Source organism: Lycium barbarum, chromosome 2, assembly GCF_019175385.1.
Source record: "Lycium barbarum isolate Lr01 chromosome 2, ASM1917538v2, whole genome shotgun sequence".
Lineage (NCBI taxonomy): Eukaryota > Viridiplantae > Streptophyta > Magnoliopsida > Solanales > Solanaceae > Lycium > Lycium barbarum.
In genome coordinates this window covers 5,144,433-5,162,369 of record NC_083338.1, presented here as the reverse complement: position 1 = coordinate 5,162,369, position 17,937 = coordinate 5,144,433, and the positions used below count along the sequence as shown (strand labels likewise).

Genomic DNA, 17,937 nt, shown 5'->3' with positions numbered 1-17,937 from the left:
ATGTCTCACGAGAAGAAACCTTTCATCTATTTCCCACAGTACACAAATTGCTTCTTTTCATGCTCTTCGTGCAAGAAACTAATTAATTTACTTTTACAAAGAAAACTCATGATCACGTTAAATTACCATTCAATTACATGAAGAGTGTGGCACATTCTGCACCAATCATGTGTAATAAGTAATTAAACGTTCACTATGGGTCGTAACATATGATTAGATAATAAGTCTGTCTTAAAAACGTTCTAAAGAAGATTCATATTAGTTAACCTATAGTAGTTGTGTTCTTTGATCATTTTGAAAAAAGCTCAAAATTAACCTAGCTATAGGAAGAATGTCATTAGAAAAAAGTACTAGCATTGATTCCTCAAATAAGGCCATTATCCTAGATATTGAACAAAAAACTTTGTCCAACAACTTGCTCTTGAATGGAATATTATGCAAATCCCTAGTATTTTTAACCCTAATTCTATATCTAGTCTACTTTTTCTTGTCCAATCATCCATGTTGTCAATCATCATCCCTATTATTCTTCAACATCAAGTCATCAAAACAATTCTATTACTCCAATAATAAAACCAATATTAGCCACTTAGTTTTTGGAATTGCTGCCTCATCAAACACATGGGGAGACAAAAGATGGTACATAAATTCTTGGTGGAAGCCAAATATAACTAAGGGATATGTTTTCTTGGATAGAACCCCAAATGAGCACCTACCATGGCCTATTTCCTCACCTCCTTTTAGGATTTCTAGTGACAATTCGCGATATGGGCCTTACAACAAACACAGGATGCCATTCGCGATTAGAATGGTGAGAGTGATTGAGGAGACATTCGCGGAAAACCATGGCCCAGGTATCAGGTGGTACGTTATGGCTGACGATGACACTGTGCTAATGATTGACAATTTGGTCAATGTGCTTTCGAAGTATGATCACACAAAGTACTATTATGTTGGGATGAATTCAGAGTGTATTGTGAGTAATTTTGGGATGTCATTTCAAATGGCATTTGGTGGTGCTGGTTATGCTTTGAGTTATCCTTTAGCACAAGCTGTGGCTAAGAACATGGATACATGTATAAAGAGGTATCCAACTTTGTATGGAAGTGACCACATTTTACAAGCATGTATAGCTGACTTAGGAGTCACCATTACACTAGAAAAACGGTTTCATCAGGTTGGTAATCAAACTCTTTAGCCTTTACCTTATCATGTTAGTTGTTTTTTCATTACTTAAGCTAATATACCACCGGACAGAGTGCCTAGGAGAGATGGATTCTTGATTTGAAATGTATGAACTCATACATCGATCTCAAATTAATACAAAATAATAACTAAGTTTATAATCAGATATATACATTATAGATCCGCATCTGGCCTAGGAAGTAAGGTGAGTTTGGCCTTACTTTACTAATCTTATCGTGTTAGTTTAAAAAGATGAAAGTCAATTTTATTTTTCTAGAGAGCAATGAGATTTTCATATTAGTGTGTTTGGTAAGCCGAAAGTCAATTTCGTGGAAAGAATACTAGTACTTTTCATGAAAAATATTTTCCAAATGTCCGATGGACGAGAGAAAATTATTTTCCAGAAAAATATGTAGTATTCCCTCTATTCCAATGTATATTATATATGCACGTTCCTTTTTGGTCTATGCCAAAAAGAACAATAGTGTCTTTCTATATTTAGAAACAATTTAGTTCTAAACGTCCGATTTTACCCTTAATAAGATGATTTAATTTACAGTTTCACAAATATCTATGATTTATTTTAACTCGTAAATTTTAAAAGTTAAGATAGTTGTACAACAAACTACTTTATCCATCCAAAAGTGAGAGTGAGCTTATTCTCCCTCTAAGTTTGACTCGAAAAAATATTTTTTTTAATAACCGAACACCAGAAAATGACTTCGCCATGTTATTTCAGATCGACTTGCGAGGCGACATATCCGGCTTCTTATCGGCTCATCCTCAATCACCATTCCTATCACTCCATCACCTTGACTTAGTAGCTCCAATTTTCCCTTCAATGAACCGTTACGACGCCGTTAACCATCTAATGAAAGCAGCAAGTGTTGATCAATCTCGACTATTGCAACAAAGTACATGTTACAACAATAGACACAATTGGACATTTTCAGTGTCATGGGGCTATTCAGTGCAAATTTATGACAAAATTCAATCACAAAGTTATCTTGAAAGGCCAATTGAGACATTTGGTGAATGGAGGAAAGGGGCGTGGCCACCTTACATGTTTAATGTAAGAGGATTAAAGAGTAATAAAAATGGAAATTCTTGTGGTCATGAAGTTCCAAATGTTTTGTTCTTTGATAATGTGGAAGGGACTAGGTTGAATCATATTGTTACTACATATGTCAAGAAAAGTCCAAGGGGTTGTGGCTCGAGTGGCAATGATGGTCATTCTATTGATGGGGTCTTGAAAATTCGTGTGTTTTCTCCTATGCATAAGCTTCATGTAGGGGTAAGTATACTCTGCAAATTAATTATTTACTCCATTCTGATTTATGTGGATAATTTGAAACGGTAAAGATTTTAAAAAAAAATTAGACTTTTGAAACTTCTGTGCCTTAAAGATGTCATAATATATTTGTGAGATTATATAACTTTTGAAACTCCAGTCTTACACATTCCGATGGTAGTGTCTCAAAAATTTGTCTTTTCTCCTATGCATAAGCTTCATGTGGAGTAAGTATACTTTGCATATTACTCACAATGTTCCTTATTAGTTCATTAAAAAACGGATGATATATTTCTATATTTGGAAATAATTAACTTTATACTTATGATTTTATTCTTAATATGAAGGTTTTTTTTTTAAGATATATGAATGTTATAACTACATAAATGTTATGGCATTGTATTTAAAACCAAAAAGTTTGAAAATTCTCCGTTTCTATTTTAAACTCCATGACGATTCAAATTATATCATTTAAATTGGAACGGAGGAAGTAATTATACTCTCTCGGTTTCATTTTATACTACGTGATATCTGAGTACTGCATACGGAATCGGAAAAAACAAATATCTGTCACGTATCAGAAGCATTTTTTGAACAGGCAAATTGTTTTATATATATAATCTTTTTGTCTTCTGTGCAGGATGGTAACAGAAGAGAATGTTGTGACATTGTGCAACCTATTGGAATGGATTCGATGGCAATCAAACTTCGGACTTGTATGAAACATGAAATTATTGGCTGAATGAAATAAAATATAGTATATATCATATTATACTGAAGTATGTTTCAATAAGTCTAGCTAGTAGAAATAATGAGACCCATATTTGCAACATTAATACACTTTTGATCCTCCCCATACTTTCGCCTATTTTTTAACGTTGGTTTTGTTCACAGTTTAGTATATGGAATGTTCAATCTGTTGGAGAAAAAGAGTGCTCCTTGTTTTATTCAGTCCAAACATCATTGTAGCTACCAAGAATCTACCTTTAATTTGCTTTTCGGACTAAATCAATTTATTTACACAAGTGATGTTGCAAGGAAAGAAATTTTTGCACTGTTGCATGTGAAAGATGAGGTGATGAACCTCTGGATGTCAAAAAAGAGACAGAAGTTTGAGGGAGGACCAAAAGTGCACTAATATTATAATTGAAATTGAAGTGTTTGATAGGTAAAGGCTGTAAGCTTCCGAGGTACACTACTTCAAGACTAAGCAAAAGAGTCTCTAAAATTCCAAGCTTTTAAAAGCAAAAAAAGATAAAGAGCCCGTTTGGATTGGCTTATAAGTTGCTTATAAGCTGTTTTTAGCTTTTTTGAGTATTTGACTGGTCAACTTAAAGTCATTTTGTGCTTAAAATAAACTTAAAAAAATAATTGGGTTCATTTGACTTATCTTATCTAAAGCAGCTTATAAGCTGAAAACACCTTATAAGTCAAAAAAATAAGTTAGACTATCTTAACTTATTTGTTTTTAGCTTATAAGTTATTTATAGTTTATAGGCGTAAGCTCATCCAAACATGCTCAAAGTTATTATCAGTACATTATGAAATGACAACTATCCAAACAAAGATGTAAGCTTCCGAGGTACACTACTTCAAGACTAAGCAAAAAAGTCTCTAAAATTCCAAGCTGTTAAAAGCAAAACAAGATAAAGTTATTATCAGTACCCTACACTGCCCCACCATGGTTACATAATTACATTATTTCCATAATTCACCAGTATAGTTATATACGCACAGAATTTTTCGCAAGCGATGTTAATATTTTAAAAAGTGAATAAATGAATAAATAATAATGATAAATAGTGTTATTTTTTATACTTATACTAATATTTTCATTTTGCTTATTATTTATACATGCATATCTAGTGCTCTCTCTATTCTAGTCTATGTGAAGCATTCAACGAATGAGTGTCAAAAACAACTGATTTTTTATTTGAATTCAGGTATATATTCTTCATATTTAATATGTATATATATATACACACACACAAAAAAAAAAAAAAAAAATACAAGTCAATATAGCTAATGATTCAAAATATATTTTTAAAAAGTCGAGAAAATCATAGTAAAAGAAAAATGTTCTACTCTTCAAATTGTAATATCACATAAAATTGGATGCGGAAGTAAACAAATTCAACAGGTCACCACTTGAAGCAAGGTATACCCACCCTATATTATGGGTTAAAGCAAGTATACATATTTTGAATTTTAAGTTTATGAGTTTTAAAAATTTGTTGCACGTACTTCAGTTTAAATCTCATCAAATGCACAGGACCTAGACTAAAATAATTGTGTTCTGCCCAATCTGTACCTTACATGCTTTCTCTGCCCCAGCCTATATGCATGCATCTATATATATACACGCTTGGAGTAATATATATCACTACACAACCTTAACACAACAAGAAACTATATTCTCACTGTGTGTTTGTTTGTAAAAAATTGTGAAGCTAAGCTCAGCTGCATTAATGGAGATCATGAATGGACAACATGATGCAATTGTGTTCTTTGACGTGGAGACGACGTACCCAGATCCGGTTCGGATCCTATATGAATTCGGATCCATATATGTATGTCCAAGGAGGTTGATTGAGCTTAATAATACTAGTTATAAGACCCTGATCCGACCCGATGACTTGGATATATTAACGGATCGTTCTTGGAAAAATCTTTCAAAGAAACGCATTACAAGAGAAGACTTAGTTTCTGCCCCTCACTTCTTTAAAGTTGCTGACACTATCTACCATATCCTCCATGGTAAGTAATTAGCATATACAAATAACTCATCATTCTCATGTTTTTTTTTTCTTCCAACTTTTACACAATAGTAACTATAGAATGGGAGTGTCCCTGTATCAGAGTAACGGTAAAATTATCTTCGTATAACCTTTACTTCGTAGGTTCAAGCTTGATATTTGCGTCAGGATAGGCTACCTATATTATACCCCTTGGAATGCGGTCCTAACCCGAATATTCATTTACCATTTTTACACTAGTAACTAGTAATGTAGAAAATATTTTTGTTAGTTTCTCACTCGATGTTTGGCAACTGCTATGAGACCCGACTCATCTGGATTGTGCCGGAAAGTCTCACTTTGAGGGTAAAGTGCTCCCTACCAAAAACAATCACTTCATATCCAGAGCTTAAACTCGAAACCTCTGATTATATATTAATTAAAAAATACTTATCATCCTACCACAACCTTTGAGGTTATATAAAAAAAAATACTTATTATTAAGATTACTCGAATACTGGTAGTAACACCTTATTATTAAGATTACTCGAATACTTGTAGTAACACCTTATAGTGAAGTATAAATTGGTAACTTGGAAATTTGAGCTAATTTTACTTATGGTTACTGAACTCTACTTGTTATAATGATAAAGTCACAGAATTGTTTTTTTATTATCATTGTAAAGTACTGAATTTTACCTATTATAACTGTAACATCATAAAATTATTTTTTTTCACGCTAAAGTCATATTGCACTTAGTATGAATTAATCAGAAAATACAAATTGACTCGAAATGTCAAGTTTTTGGCGTACAATTATGACATTTTACTCACCACGTTAGACCGTTACTACCATAAATTTCACGTTAAAAAAATAAATATTTCACCTTGGAATAATTTTGACTACCCTCTTCATCATTCTCGACCCTAAGTTACATTCGAAAGTGTTGTAATTACACATAAATGTTATGACAAGTCTAATTTTATTTTTGTGACGCTTTTATCTCTATATGTTGAGACAGGGCGAATATGGGCTGGACATAATATTGAGGAATTTGATTGTGCTCGAATTAAAGAGGCATTTGATGGAATTAATAAGCCAGCACCAGAATATAGGCACTTGATTGATTCGCGACATCTGTTAACAAACTGGTTTGGAAAGAGAGCTGGTAACATGACGGTATTTTTTTTATTAGAAAAATTTCAGTAATGTACAATCCAGCATACAAAATTGCACTTGTGTAGCCATATTTTTAAATTACACATGTATTGACACTTTTTGACGGTATACAACATTATACAATAATATACAACTTTATACACCTACTGTATACAATGTATAAACCTTCTATAAAAGTGTATAATAATGTATAAAACTAGTATACAATATTATACAAACTTATACAAGAGTTGTTTATACATGAGAGGGGTTTATAATGTATAAGGGGTGTTTATTGGTTGCACAGTGGTGGAGGAGCTGGTAGCTCGCTCGATATGAAGGAGGAAGGAAAAAACAGAAGGGTGAAAAAGTCCTAGAGGTCAGTGAAACTGACACAAACCGGGAAAGTGGAGCTGGACTCAATACATTTGTTACGGGTCCGTCCAAGCCCATTAGATTTGGTGCAAATCATGTATTACCTTCGTCGGGCACAATTGGATTTCAAGAGCTAAATTTCATAATTTTGATTGTGAAATCAAACATAAAATCCTTAAGTTTTTTAAATAAAATTTATGTATTTGGGAACTACGTAAGAAGTAGGCTGATACTGATTTGAGTGATAATGTTTGTAGCAGTTGGATAGTCTTGCGGCGTATTTTGGATTTGAAGAGCAAGTGCATAGGTAAGTATGGATATTAATTCGTTTATATTGAGGATAATTTGATTGTTATTAGACCATAGTTTTGATATTTTAGTGTAGGACGCGCAGTACTAAAAAATAAGGAATTAGCGACAGACAAATTTTGTAGCCAAACAGCAAAATTTGTAGATAATCCTATTAAGCGACAAAATAGCACGGATTATCAAACAATTTTGTTAGCTACGAGCAATTTAGCGATGGATTAGCAATAAAGTTCGTAGCTAATTCCATTTTTTTTCATAGTAGGGATCAAGTTTGTGACTTCTTAATCTCTGTAATTTCAGGAGTTTAGATGACGTCCGGATGAATCTTAAAGTTGTGAAGCACTGTGGAGCAGTTTTATTCTTGGTAAGTGTAATTATTATTTTGCTCTTATTTTGTTTCAGTTTATATGACGCTATTTTCTCATTAGTTTGTCCCAAAAAATAATGATACAGATCTATATTTGAAATAGTCTAAGTATAAACTTCTCATTTTATCCTTAATGAAAATCTTTACAGCATCACAAATGCTATGATACACAATTCAACTTATTTGCAGGAGTCTATGTTTCCCAAAATACTTCCTCAAACTTCATGGATTTCACCCGACGAAGTTTCTATACCTTCTATGTACGCGATCCCCGCCTCATTTTATGATGGAAACTCGAAAATACGAGTTATGCACCACGACATTGATTTGAAATTGCATTGTAGTCGCCTCAACGTGCAGTCTGAAATCAGCAAGTTCGATGATGCTAGTAGTCGACTCACTTTTGAGGTGGACGCCTCTTCGCTTTTATGTGAAATTCTGAACGAATGTGATGTTCATGCAGAGCAGAGGTACAAGCATTGTGGTGGTAACTCGAAATGGTTTCCTATTGTTCGCAAAAATCAAGTTCGATTGCGGTAAGTTACTAATCTATATGCTCGGACCCTCCAAATATGTTGTCACACCAGTGTCGAGTCGTCCATAAATGTATAGCTTTTGGCGGATTCAACACACATCTGATAGACCGACAGTATATTTGAAGAGTCCCAGTGAAATAGCTTCTAAAAGGAAAGATAACCTCAATCCGGATATCCTAAGAAATCAGTCACATTTTGTTCTTTGTTTTTTTTTTTTTTTTTTTGCAATTGTTTTAGTGAGATATATTACATGTTGCTGATTTTGGTATAGAGTTGCTTTGATATATTTATAATATCAATCAGCTAAGTGAGAAAATGTGCGATATTGTCTCGCGCCGGAATGCCCGGGCTTTGCGATCGGCACCCAACAACCCCCCATATCAAGCGAACCATTCATTAAACATAGTAAATGCACCCTAAACTGAATATAAGTCCAACATAAGGACGTAAATAATCCAAAAATCAGTAACCAAGTAGAGTGCGGAATTCAAAATAGGTATGAACCCGCATTTGGATGAGCATCTAAGAGTCGGGATCACGGAGGTCAATAGAGTTGAGTCCACTCGTGTTCGCGAAGCCCATCTCCCTTTTACAGTTCTGGCCAGCTCTTCACCTTTTGCGATCGCAAGACACCAGATGACAACAAAAAATTTAAAAGTGTCTAAGGTTCCATAATGTGACTAAACTCACTCTAGTCCCTCGCCCCCGGGGTCTCAATTCAAACCATCTCAGTAAGTCCCAAATGGTAATATCAACTTGTACAAGTTGCAAATATTCAAAACGAGGGGTTGAATTGTTGAAGATTGTCCTTCCTCACTTGTGTAGAGACTTAGCTTCAATCTGTTCTTCAGGTTCATAATGTGTCCATCCTAATCACAAATAAAGAAGGTAAATCAAGAATCTGTTGTCATTTTTTTTTCCTTCTTTACTTATGCAGAGACTTGGCCCAATTGACATTTGTCCTCTTTTTTATAACCTTGAAATTTTCTTATTTCTAAAAAAAAGGGAAAGTGAGAGTACAAAGACATAACAAATATGTTGAGACACCAATTAAGGCATTTCATCAAGATTTGGCTTCAGTCTACTATTTTTGTTGAGTCGCCCCTGATGCTTTGGCACCTATATTGTCAGATCCTCCAAAAATATACTATTTTTTGGGGATCCGATACGAGCCCGATGGAACATTATGGGCTTTTATATGTTTTATTTGATCATATTTCACTTTCTATTTGCTTAATGTGCAGCTTGAAGGGTAGAGGGGGAACACAGATTGAAAGACATCAAAATGGATCTTTCACCAACCAAAGAGTTGAGTACAATAACTTTGACTTTGCAGAATTAGATAGATTGATCAGTCCCGGGAACTTTGTGGATGCATATTTCTCGTTGGACACCTATGATTATACGAAGAAAGCAGGAATCGTCTTAGTGGCCGATAAGTTGATTATGCATCAAGTACTTCCTAACGTATTATTCTTAGCTTAAACGGAAAAGTATGGTAAGTTAAAATCCATATAGGCAACCTCAATTTGTTTGGTATTGAGGTGTTGTTGCTGTTATTATTGTTCCCTACCGTATTCTTATGAGCTTAAACGGGAAAATATGATCAACAAGGATTTTCATAGGCGACCTCAATTTGTTTGGAATTGAGGCGTAGTTATTGTTGTTGTTTCGTAATATATTAATCTGGCTTAAATAGTATCTATTATAAAATTGATGTGATGTCCCGTAGAAAGTGAACCTTGCTATGTTTATAAATGTACCAAGTATTAACAAACGGATTGGATGAGTTTGGTTTTATTTGGTTTTTTAAATCAACTTCTCTCTTGTTATACTCTTTTTGTTTTAGTTCATGTGATAAACTTTTCTTTAATTCCATTCAAAAAAAATATCATAGAATTCTAAAGTCAGAAATATTTTAATTTAAATATTCATCCTAACGAGAAGCTTTTATAACCACACAGTTGTTACTTTATGAATGTACCAAGTCTACTATTAACACTTCAATTCCTTCAAGAATAAGCTGAAGAAAATTGGATACAAAGGGATTGATGACTTTGGTTTTATCTGGTTTTTAAAATCAACCTTCTCTCTTGTTATGAAATGTTAGGCAAGTGCACAAATAGCCAAAGTCTGAGACCACTATTTAAGTTATAGCCATCATGCGTAAAAAGTAAAAATTAATAAGTTCAGCAGAATGGACTTCACATATGAAGTTAGACTTTAGCAAATCTAACTTGTCCAAGTAAACTTCAGATATTTTTATCTCAAGTCCAATCTCAAATTTTAAATATTTTTTATCTTAAATTTAGCTTGACAATCTCAAACTAGTGCGATCATACCAGTAACTGAATCTAGATGGTTTGCTAAAATAATAAAATCATCAATGCATAAAACTTAAAACTCCTTCAAATCACGTACATTTGGCACTAGGCTCCAAATCAATATGTAGCTTCCATAATTAATGACTTAGTGTTCTTTTAATTAATTAAAGGAAACCTCACATTCAGTGAAATATAATAAGTGAAAAGGCTTTCTTACTCGCAAATAACAAGTATGATGCAGCTTTCGGTGCGCCACAAAATTACCATTTTTTCCCTTCTCAATTTTAATGCTTGTTATTAGTGTCGTAATCACTGGTTACTGATGAGCCGAAGGTCTTTCGGAAACAGCCTCCCTGTTTTCCGAGATAGGAGTATGGTCTGCGTACACTTTACCCTCCCTAGACCTCACATTGTGGGATTTCACTGGGTATATTGTTGTTGTTGTAATCAGGTTACTGATATTTTATGTGTCAAATCAATTATTTTTGCTTAAAAATAAAAATTTATACGTGTCAAATCATCAGTGTACAAGATAACAAATCAATACACATCATCTATATACATACCATTTAACAATAGAATTAAAAAATTAATTAGAAACTTTGAAAAGCTACGTTTTCCTTAGTTAATTAGTACTCCTATTTATTACTACTAGTTATGGCTGACGATGACACTGTGCTAATGATTGACAGTTTGGTCAACGTGCTTTCGAAGTATGATCACACAAAGTACTATTATGTTGGGATGAATTCAGAGTGCATTGTGAGTAATTTTGGGATGATATTTCAAATGGCGCTTGGTGGTGCTGGTTATGCTTTGAGTTATCCTTTAGCACAAGCTGTGGCTGAGAACATGGATACATGTATAAAGAGGCATCCAACTTTGTATGGAAGTGACCACATTTTACAAGCATGGATAGCTGATTTAGCAGTCACCATTACGCTAGAAAAGGGGTTTCATCAGGTTGGTAATCAAACTCTTTAGACTTTACCTTATCATGTTAGTTGTTTTTTCATTACTTAAGTTAATATACCACTGGACAGAGTGCCTCGGAGAGACGGATTCTTGATTTGAAATGTATGAACTCATACATCGATCTCAAATTGATACAAAACAATAACTAAGTGCATAATCAGATATATACATTATAGATCCGCATCTAGCCTAGGAAGTAAGTTGAGTTGGGCCTTACTTTACTAATCTTATTGGGTTAGTTTAAAAAGATGAAAGTCAATTTTATTTTTCTAGAGAGCAATGATATTTTCATATTAGTGTGTTTGGAGGCATTTTCGCGGAAAGAAATACTTTTCACTAAAAATACTTTTCAAATGTCTCGGTTGGTGAGTGAAAATTATTTTCCAGAAAAATATGTAGTATTCCCTCTATTCCAATGTATATTATATATGCATGTTCCTTTTTGATCTATGCCAAAAAGAATGATAGTGTGTTTCTATATTTAGAAACAATTTAACTCTAAACGTCTCATTTTACCCTTAATAAGATGATTTAATTTACAGTTTCACAAATATCTATGATTTATTTTAAATCATAAATTTTAAAAGTTAAGATAGTTGTATGACAAACTATTTTATCCAGCCAAAAGTGAGAGTGAGCTTATTCTCCCTCTAAGTTTGACTCGAAAAAACATTTTTTTTTAATAACTGAACGCCAAAAAATGACTTTGTCATGTTATTTCAGATTGACTTGCGAGGCGACATATCCAGCTTTTTATCGGCTCATCCTCAATCACCATTCCTATCACTCCATCACCTTGACCTAGTAGCTCCAATTTTCCCTTCAATGAACCGTTACGACGTCGTTAACCATATAATGAAAGCAGCAAGTGTCACTACTAAAAAAATGCTGAAAAGCGACCTACAAAAATCGACCTCAATGAGGTCGGAAAAAAAGCGACCTCATGAGGTTGGTATAAGCTTCCTTTTTATTTTCTTAATTTTTTTTTAGAAAAACCGACCTCACGAGGTGGGTATTTCATAATAAAATTCTGAAAAACTAAATTTTAGAGGTCGGTATTTATTTAAGAAAAAATAAAAACATAAGTTAATTTTGCATATATTTAAATAAATAAATAATTAATTTTAGAAATACCGACCTCGAAAAACAGATATACGATGCCAGTCCCACTCGACCTCAAAACACTTGTCTCCCAAAATCCTCTCTACTTTTTTCCCTTCTTTTCTGCTAAAACTTCTGTCGATTTGTTGTTTGGGTATTCCGAAATTGCTTGTGGTTGATATGATATGCCAAAATAAGATGGCTGGTCGGGCATTACTGCAAGCTGGTCCGCCTGGTACGGGGAAGACAGCTCTTGCCATATCACAAGATGTTGGAAGCAAAGGTGCATTCTTTATACTTAATCAAGTAAAAGTATTTTCATTCATAAACATGGCCAAAGAACGACTGTATACAAGGGATATACCAAAAGATTTATCATGCTTATAATGTTTGAGATTTATTTATCAGCATTGGAATGAAATGGGTTCGGATAGAGTGGAATTCGTGTTCAATGATTCAAATAGCCGAGCCAACTAGTTTAGGGTTGTGGCGCAGTTGATTGATTGAACTTTGATAATGTTTGGGCTGATTGGGTCTGTAAATGTTCCTCGTTTGTTGATATCAAGGTTACTTATAGCATGTTTCGCCAAGTTTCTTGGTAGCTAAATGTGCTTATTTTAAGAAATCGAGGTGTTTGGCAAGCTATTAGAAGAAAACATTAAGTGCTTTTGAGTAGTAGCTAAGAAAATCATTTACTTTATAATCCTTATAAATAGTGGATGACATTTATGCTTTTTACCACTCAACTGTTTGTCTCTTATCCCTTCTCTATAATTTTTTGCTTACTATTGTAATAGAGGTAAGGTCTGCGTACACTCTAGTCTCCCCACTTTGTGGGATTACACTGTGTATGTTATTGTTGTTGTTGTTGTTGTATTGTAATAGAGGAAGACAATGAAGAGCTGTGAGTGCAATGAAGGATAGCAATTTATGGTTGTCAAACATACATAAAGAGGACACCACCAAATAATGTATGCAAATTGTGATTATGAAAGAAAGCCAATGATTAATACTAGCAATGATATCCTAATTGTATCAGTTTCGAACTTCTTGAGCCAATATATGCTTATTCTCTTTCTTCCATGATATATGTGCATGTAGCTGTTGGTGATGTCGTTTACATTGAAGGAAACAGTGGAGCCGTTAAAAGAGTGGGCAGGAGTGATGCTTTTGCCACATAATTTGATCTCGAGGCAGAGAAGTATGTTCCACTTCCTAAAGGAGAGGTTCACAAAAAAAAGGAAATAGTCCAGGTTCGTCTCATTTCTTGTTTTTCTATGGCACAAAATAAAGATTACCCCAGGATTGTATACATGTAACTTATAATTGTGCTTCTTTTCCAAATAGTCAATTTGTTCTATGGCTTAGCCATGAAATACCCTTATTTTGGGTGCTTTAAAAAACATAGTTCGTCTTCATGAGCTCACTTGAACATTTGAAGGGTATGTAAAATTATGTATATCATTTGGAGTAGTGAGGAAACTGATTCCTTAGCTAGATACTGCGATGATCAGGAATTCAGGCTCCTAAATTGTATGGATGTTATCGGAAGAGGTATCGTAGTCCATGGCATTAACAAGTTAGTAGTAGTGGTAGGTTCACAAGCAGTCAAGTACCTGCGGTGGAATAAGATTCTTTTAGGAGGAAATCAGCTGTCTCCTAATTGCAATATGTATTCAGTTGGTTTTGTACATCAGATCTTACTTGTGGATTCATACATGCCATGATTGATTGTTTATGAGATTTTGATCAAATTAATATGCAATTCCAAGTATCTGCATTTATTTATTTTTTGGAAAAATGATATCACTACTTTAATGGCTTTTTGTGAGGGAACAAGGAACATGAAAACAAAGATTTCTGTACCTAATTGCATGCAGTATTGTTTTCCACCAGGATGTTACATTGTATGATCTTGATTCTGCGAATGCATGGCCACAAGGAGGACAAGATATATTGTCCCTTATGGGTCAAATGATGAAATCTAGGAAAACTGAGATTACTGACAAGTTACGGCAAGAGATAAACAAGGTACTTTTGATTCATTGGTGCTATTAGTCCTCAGGATGAGTAAGTTCAAACTCATGCATGTTTATTACTGGCCAATTGGCTATTCTGGATATTTTCATTTAGTGTCTATTTTAACACAATGGTTATTATGGGCTTATTTCACTGCGGTTTGTAAATCGTTATGTTGACAAAGGTGTTGCAGAGCTTGTTCCAGGTGTCTTATTTATAGATGAGGTTCGTTTATATTCATACAATATCCTGTTTTATAATCCATTTAATAACACACCCCACCTCTCGTTAATTAATTGGAAAAAATCTCTAGCAGGTTCATATGCTTGATATGGAATGCTTTTCATACTTGAATCGTGCCTCGGAGAGTTCACTGTCTCCGATTGTGATTTTTGCCACTAACAGAGGCATTTGTACTGTCAGGTATGAATGTCTATGAAAAATCAAGATTTAAAAATCATCAAGTTGGAAATTTTCCATTATACTGATTTCTTTATTCTAGGGCTTTTTAAAATTTACGTTCTGGCTACATTTTATCATATATTAAACAATTGCTTGTTGAGTGAAGTGCTTATTAATTATTCCATGATGCTTCTGATGTTTGCAAAATTTATTTTGTGCCAGTAGAATGATAAAGGAAATACAGGACAAATTGTCACTTTTCTATATCAAATATGCTTAAAATGGGGCATGTAATTGTAGATTTTAAACTGCTAAAAATATGAGATGCATGGAAGTTGGAACATTATTATTGCGATATGCGCCATAACGTCATGCTCCATAAGGCCATCAATTATAGTATTAGTCATTCTAGATATGGATTATGGATACAGCAGCAACTATCCTAAAGAAGACAGAATATAAGCCATAATTTTTGCAAGTTCCTTCTCCTAGGTAGTAGCTAACCTCCTCAGTTTTGCAGCTTGTGCTAAGGTTGAAGGTTTGAAATATATGTGAAAGCATAATCAATTTCTCCATATAATTAACTTACCTAATGACATGATCAGTTTTATTTACCATAAAAAAGAGAAAACTATTCACGTGTCCTCTTAAAGACTCCGCATTCTATCATGAAAATTGTAGGTTGAGATTACACAAAAGTGGAAGTAGATAAGATAAATGTAACGGGGTTCATTCAAGATGCCAAAAAATGAATATATATGAAGGACATAATGTAAAGTCGCATTCTTTTTTTTCATTCTTTCTGCTTCCTTGTTCTTTTAAATTCAGTTGATTTTTCTTGGCAACATTAACAGTTGATTTTCCTTGTTCTTTTATATTCAGAATCAATTTCAACAATCACCGGAGGAGTTACGCCGTAGTCTGCTACCTGGCGGCTGGCACAAAGCTTACAGCAAAAGGATGAATTGTGGATTGTGACTGTTGGTGGCGCCACTAGGTTTGGCACAGCTTACGCCACAAGAACACCATCTTGTAGATGAACCCACTAGTGGTGATGATGATGGGGAGCACATGTCAAACACACAATGACATGGTTGGATTTTAAAGTATTTTACTAACTTATGAAATTTTTGGTGGATTTGTAAAAATGCAAGTGGTTGGTGGATGTTTTTGAATGTTGAAGTACTTTAATTTGTAGACTAACTTAATGTAGACTAGTTTAATGTTTTGTGGATGTTTGAAAAGGTTGAAGTAGTTTAATGTCTTTTGTGAATGTTTGAATTACGTTTTGATTCAACTTTGAAGTAGTTTCGAGTTGAATTTGATGTAGTGCGGGATGTAGCATGTTTTTATAGTATGTGTTTGTGGATTGTTGGCAGCTTTTTGAGTTGGTTTTAGCTAAATATAGAATTGCTTTTTTATTTTTGGTAGGTGGGTAGCTGCAAAAGCATCAAAATGGTGCCCTTTTTTCTGCAGAAAACCGACCTTACGAGGTCGGTCATCTTAATTTCATTTTTCAGATTTTTAAGAAACCGACCTCATGAAGTCGACTGTGTTCATACTGTTTTCCAGATTTTAAAGAAACCGACCACATGAGGTCGGTAAATAAATTACATTTTGCAGAAACCGACCTCATGAGGTCGGTTCTTAATTATCATTATTCATAAATTTATAATTACCGACTTCATGTGGTCGGTTTACTTGAGAAAAATTATATATTAACGTAATTTTCCGACTACGTGTGGTCGATAAAGTTAAATAACAAAAATTATTTTGGACAAAACCGACCTCATGAGGTCGGTAGCACAAAAAATAAATTTCAATATACTGACCACTTGAGGTCAGTAACTTCAAAAAATAAATGAAAAAATAATATAATTTACCGACCTCACGAGTTCGTTAATATACTGACCTCATGAGGTCGGTATATTAATTTTCTTTCTTTTTTTTTTAGGGGGGGGGGGGGGGGGGGGGGCTGTGTAAAATCATACCTACCGCATGAGGTCGGTTTTTTGCCACCTCATGAGGTCGGCAATAATTTGCGACCAGCCCATACTCGACCTACTGTTGAGGTCGGTTTTGAGGTCGCATTTTTTCCAAAACCGACCTCGTGAGGTCGCGAATATCGATTTTTTTATCGTTTTTTAGCATTTTTTTTAGTAGTGTGTTGATCAATCTCGACTATTGCAACAAAGTACATGTTACAACAATAGACACAATTGGACATTTTCAGTGTCATGGGGCTATTCAGTGCAAATTTATGACAAAATTCAATCACAAAGTTATCTTGAAAGGCCAATTGAGACATTTGGTGAATGGAGGAAAGGGGCGTGGCCACCTTACATGTTTAATGTAAGAGGATTAAAGAGTAATAAAAATGGAAATTCTTGTGGTCATGAAGTTCCAAATGTTTTGTTCTTTGATAATGTGGAAGGGACTAGGTTGAATCATATTGTTACTACATATGTCAAGAAAAGTCCAAGGGGTTGTGGCTCGAGTGGCAATGATGGTCATTCTATTGATGGGGTCTTGAAAATTCGTGTGTTTTCTCCTATGCATAAGCTTCATGTAGGGGTAAGTATACGCTGCAAATTAATTATTTACTCCATTCTGATTTATGTGGATAATTTGAAACGGTAAAGATTTTAAAAAAAAATTAGACTTTTGAAACTTCTGTGCCTTAAAGATGTCATAATATATTTGTGAGATCATATAACTTTTGAAACTCCAGTCTTACACATTCCGATGGTAGTGTCTCAAAAATTTGTGTCTTTTCTCCTATGCATAAGCTTCATGTGGAGTAAGTATACTTTGCATATTACTCACAATGTTCCTTATTAGTTCATTAAAAAAAATGATATATTTCTATATTTGGAAATAATTAAATTTACCCTTACGATTTTATTCTTAATATGAAGTTTTTTTTTTTTTTTTTTTTTTTTTTTTTGTAGATATACGAATGTTATAACTAGATAAATGTTATGGCATTGTATTTAAAATCAAAAAGTTTGAAAATTCTCCGTTTTTATTTTAAATTCCATGACGATTCAAATTATATCATTTAAATTGTAACGGAAGAAGTAATTATACTCTCTCGGTTTCATTTTATACTACGTGATATCTTAGTACTGCATACGGAATCGGAAAAAAAAAATAGCT

At 33.8% G+C, this 17,937-nt stretch overlaps 3 protein-coding genes across 9 annotated transcripts; all 3 read left to right on the top strand.

The window, feature by feature from the left end:
* Nucleotides 1-238: 238 nt before the first annotated feature.
* Nucleotides 239-3,479, top strand: LOC132629244 (uncharacterized). Its single transcript, XM_060344954.1, has 3 exons — nt 239-1,177; nt 1,925-2,479; nt 3,117-3,479. The coding sequence occupies exons 1-3, from the start codon at nt 332-334 to the stop codon at nt 3,216-3,218; spliced, it is 1,503 nt and encodes a 500-aa protein (XP_060200937.1). The 5' UTR covers nt 239-331; the 3' UTR covers nt 3,219-3,479.
* A 1,208-nt stretch (nt 3,480-4,687) lies between these two features.
* On the top strand, nt 4,688-11,112 carry LOC132625960 (protein NEN1-like). 3 transcript variants are annotated; one of them, XM_060340637.1, is made up of 7 exons: nt 4,688-5,233; nt 6,234-6,391; nt 7,003-7,052; nt 7,355-7,418; nt 7,611-7,957; nt 9,202-9,455; nt 10,974-11,112. In XM_060340637.1, the coding sequence occupies exons 1-6, from the start codon at nt 4,945-4,947 to the stop codon at nt 9,440-9,442; spliced, it is 1,149 nt and encodes a 382-aa protein (XP_060196620.1). In that variant the 5' UTR covers nt 4,688-4,944; the 3' UTR covers nt 9,443-9,455; nt 10,974-11,112. The 3 variants fall into 3 exon arrangements, with proteins under 3 accessions (XP_060196620.1, XP_060196621.1, XP_060196619.1); XM_060340638.1 differs by lacking the exon at nt 10,974-11,112 and having other exon boundaries at nt 4,689-5,233; nt 7,006-7,052; nt 9,202-9,757; XM_060340636.1 differs by lacking the exon at nt 10,974-11,112 and having other exon boundaries at nt 4,689-5,233; nt 9,202-9,757.
* Nucleotides 9,891-16,156, top strand: LOC132625961 (uncharacterized). 5 transcript variants are annotated; one of them, XM_060340643.1, is made up of 8 exons: nt 9,891-11,244; nt 11,980-12,204; nt 12,556-12,640; nt 13,459-13,610; nt 14,254-14,388; nt 14,570-14,601; nt 14,693-14,799; nt 15,661-16,156. In XM_060340643.1, the coding sequence occupies exons 1-4, from the start codon at nt 10,939-10,941 to the stop codon at nt 13,536-13,538; spliced, it is 696 nt and encodes a 231-aa protein (XP_060196626.1). In that variant the 5' UTR covers nt 9,891-10,938; the 3' UTR covers nt 13,539-13,610; nt 14,254-14,388; nt 14,570-14,601; nt 14,693-14,799; nt 15,661-16,156. The 5 variants fall into 5 exon arrangements, with proteins under 5 accessions (XP_060196626.1, XP_060196625.1, XP_060196624.1 ...); XM_060340642.1 differs by having other exon boundaries at nt 14,561-14,601; XM_060340641.1 differs by having other exon boundaries at nt 14,254-14,601.
* The last annotated feature ends 1,781 nt before the right edge of the window (nt 16,157-17,937 follow it).

Coding starts and splice junctions, on each gene's coding strand:
- LOC132629244 (XM_060344954.1), top strand. CDS start 332: ATGTCATTAGAAAAAAGTACTAGCATTGATTCCTCAAATAAGGCCATT. Junction 1,178..1,924: donor TAGAAAAACGGTTTCATCAG/GTTGGTAATCAA, acceptor ATGTTATTTCAG/ATCGACTTGCGAGGCGACAT. Junction 2,480..3,116: donor TGCATAAGCTTCATGTAGGG/GTAAGTATACTC, acceptor TCTTCTGTGCAG/GATGGTAACAGAAGAGAATG.
- LOC132625961 (XM_060340639.1), top strand. CDS start 10,939: ATGGCTGACGATGACACTGTGCTAATGATTGACAGTTTGGTCAACGTG. Junction 11,245..11,979: donor TAGAAAAGGGGTTTCATCAG/GTTGGTAATCAA, acceptor ATGTTATTTCAG/ATTGACTTGCGAGGCGACAT. Junction 12,205..12,555: donor AAAAAAAGCGACCTCATGAG/GTTGGTATAAGC, acceptor TGCCAAAATAAG/ATGGCTGGTCGGGCATTACT.
- LOC132625960 (XM_060340637.1), top strand. CDS start 4,945: ATGGAGATCATGAATGGACAACATGATGCAATTGTGTTCTTTGACGTG. Junction 6,392..7,002: donor AGAGAGCTGGTAACATGACG/GTATTTTTTTTA, acceptor TAATGTTTGTAG/CAGTTGGATAGTCTTGCGGC. Junction 7,958..9,201: donor AAAAATCAAGTTCGATTGCG/GTAAGTTACTAA, acceptor CTTAATGTGCAG/CTTGAAGGGTAGAGGGGGAA.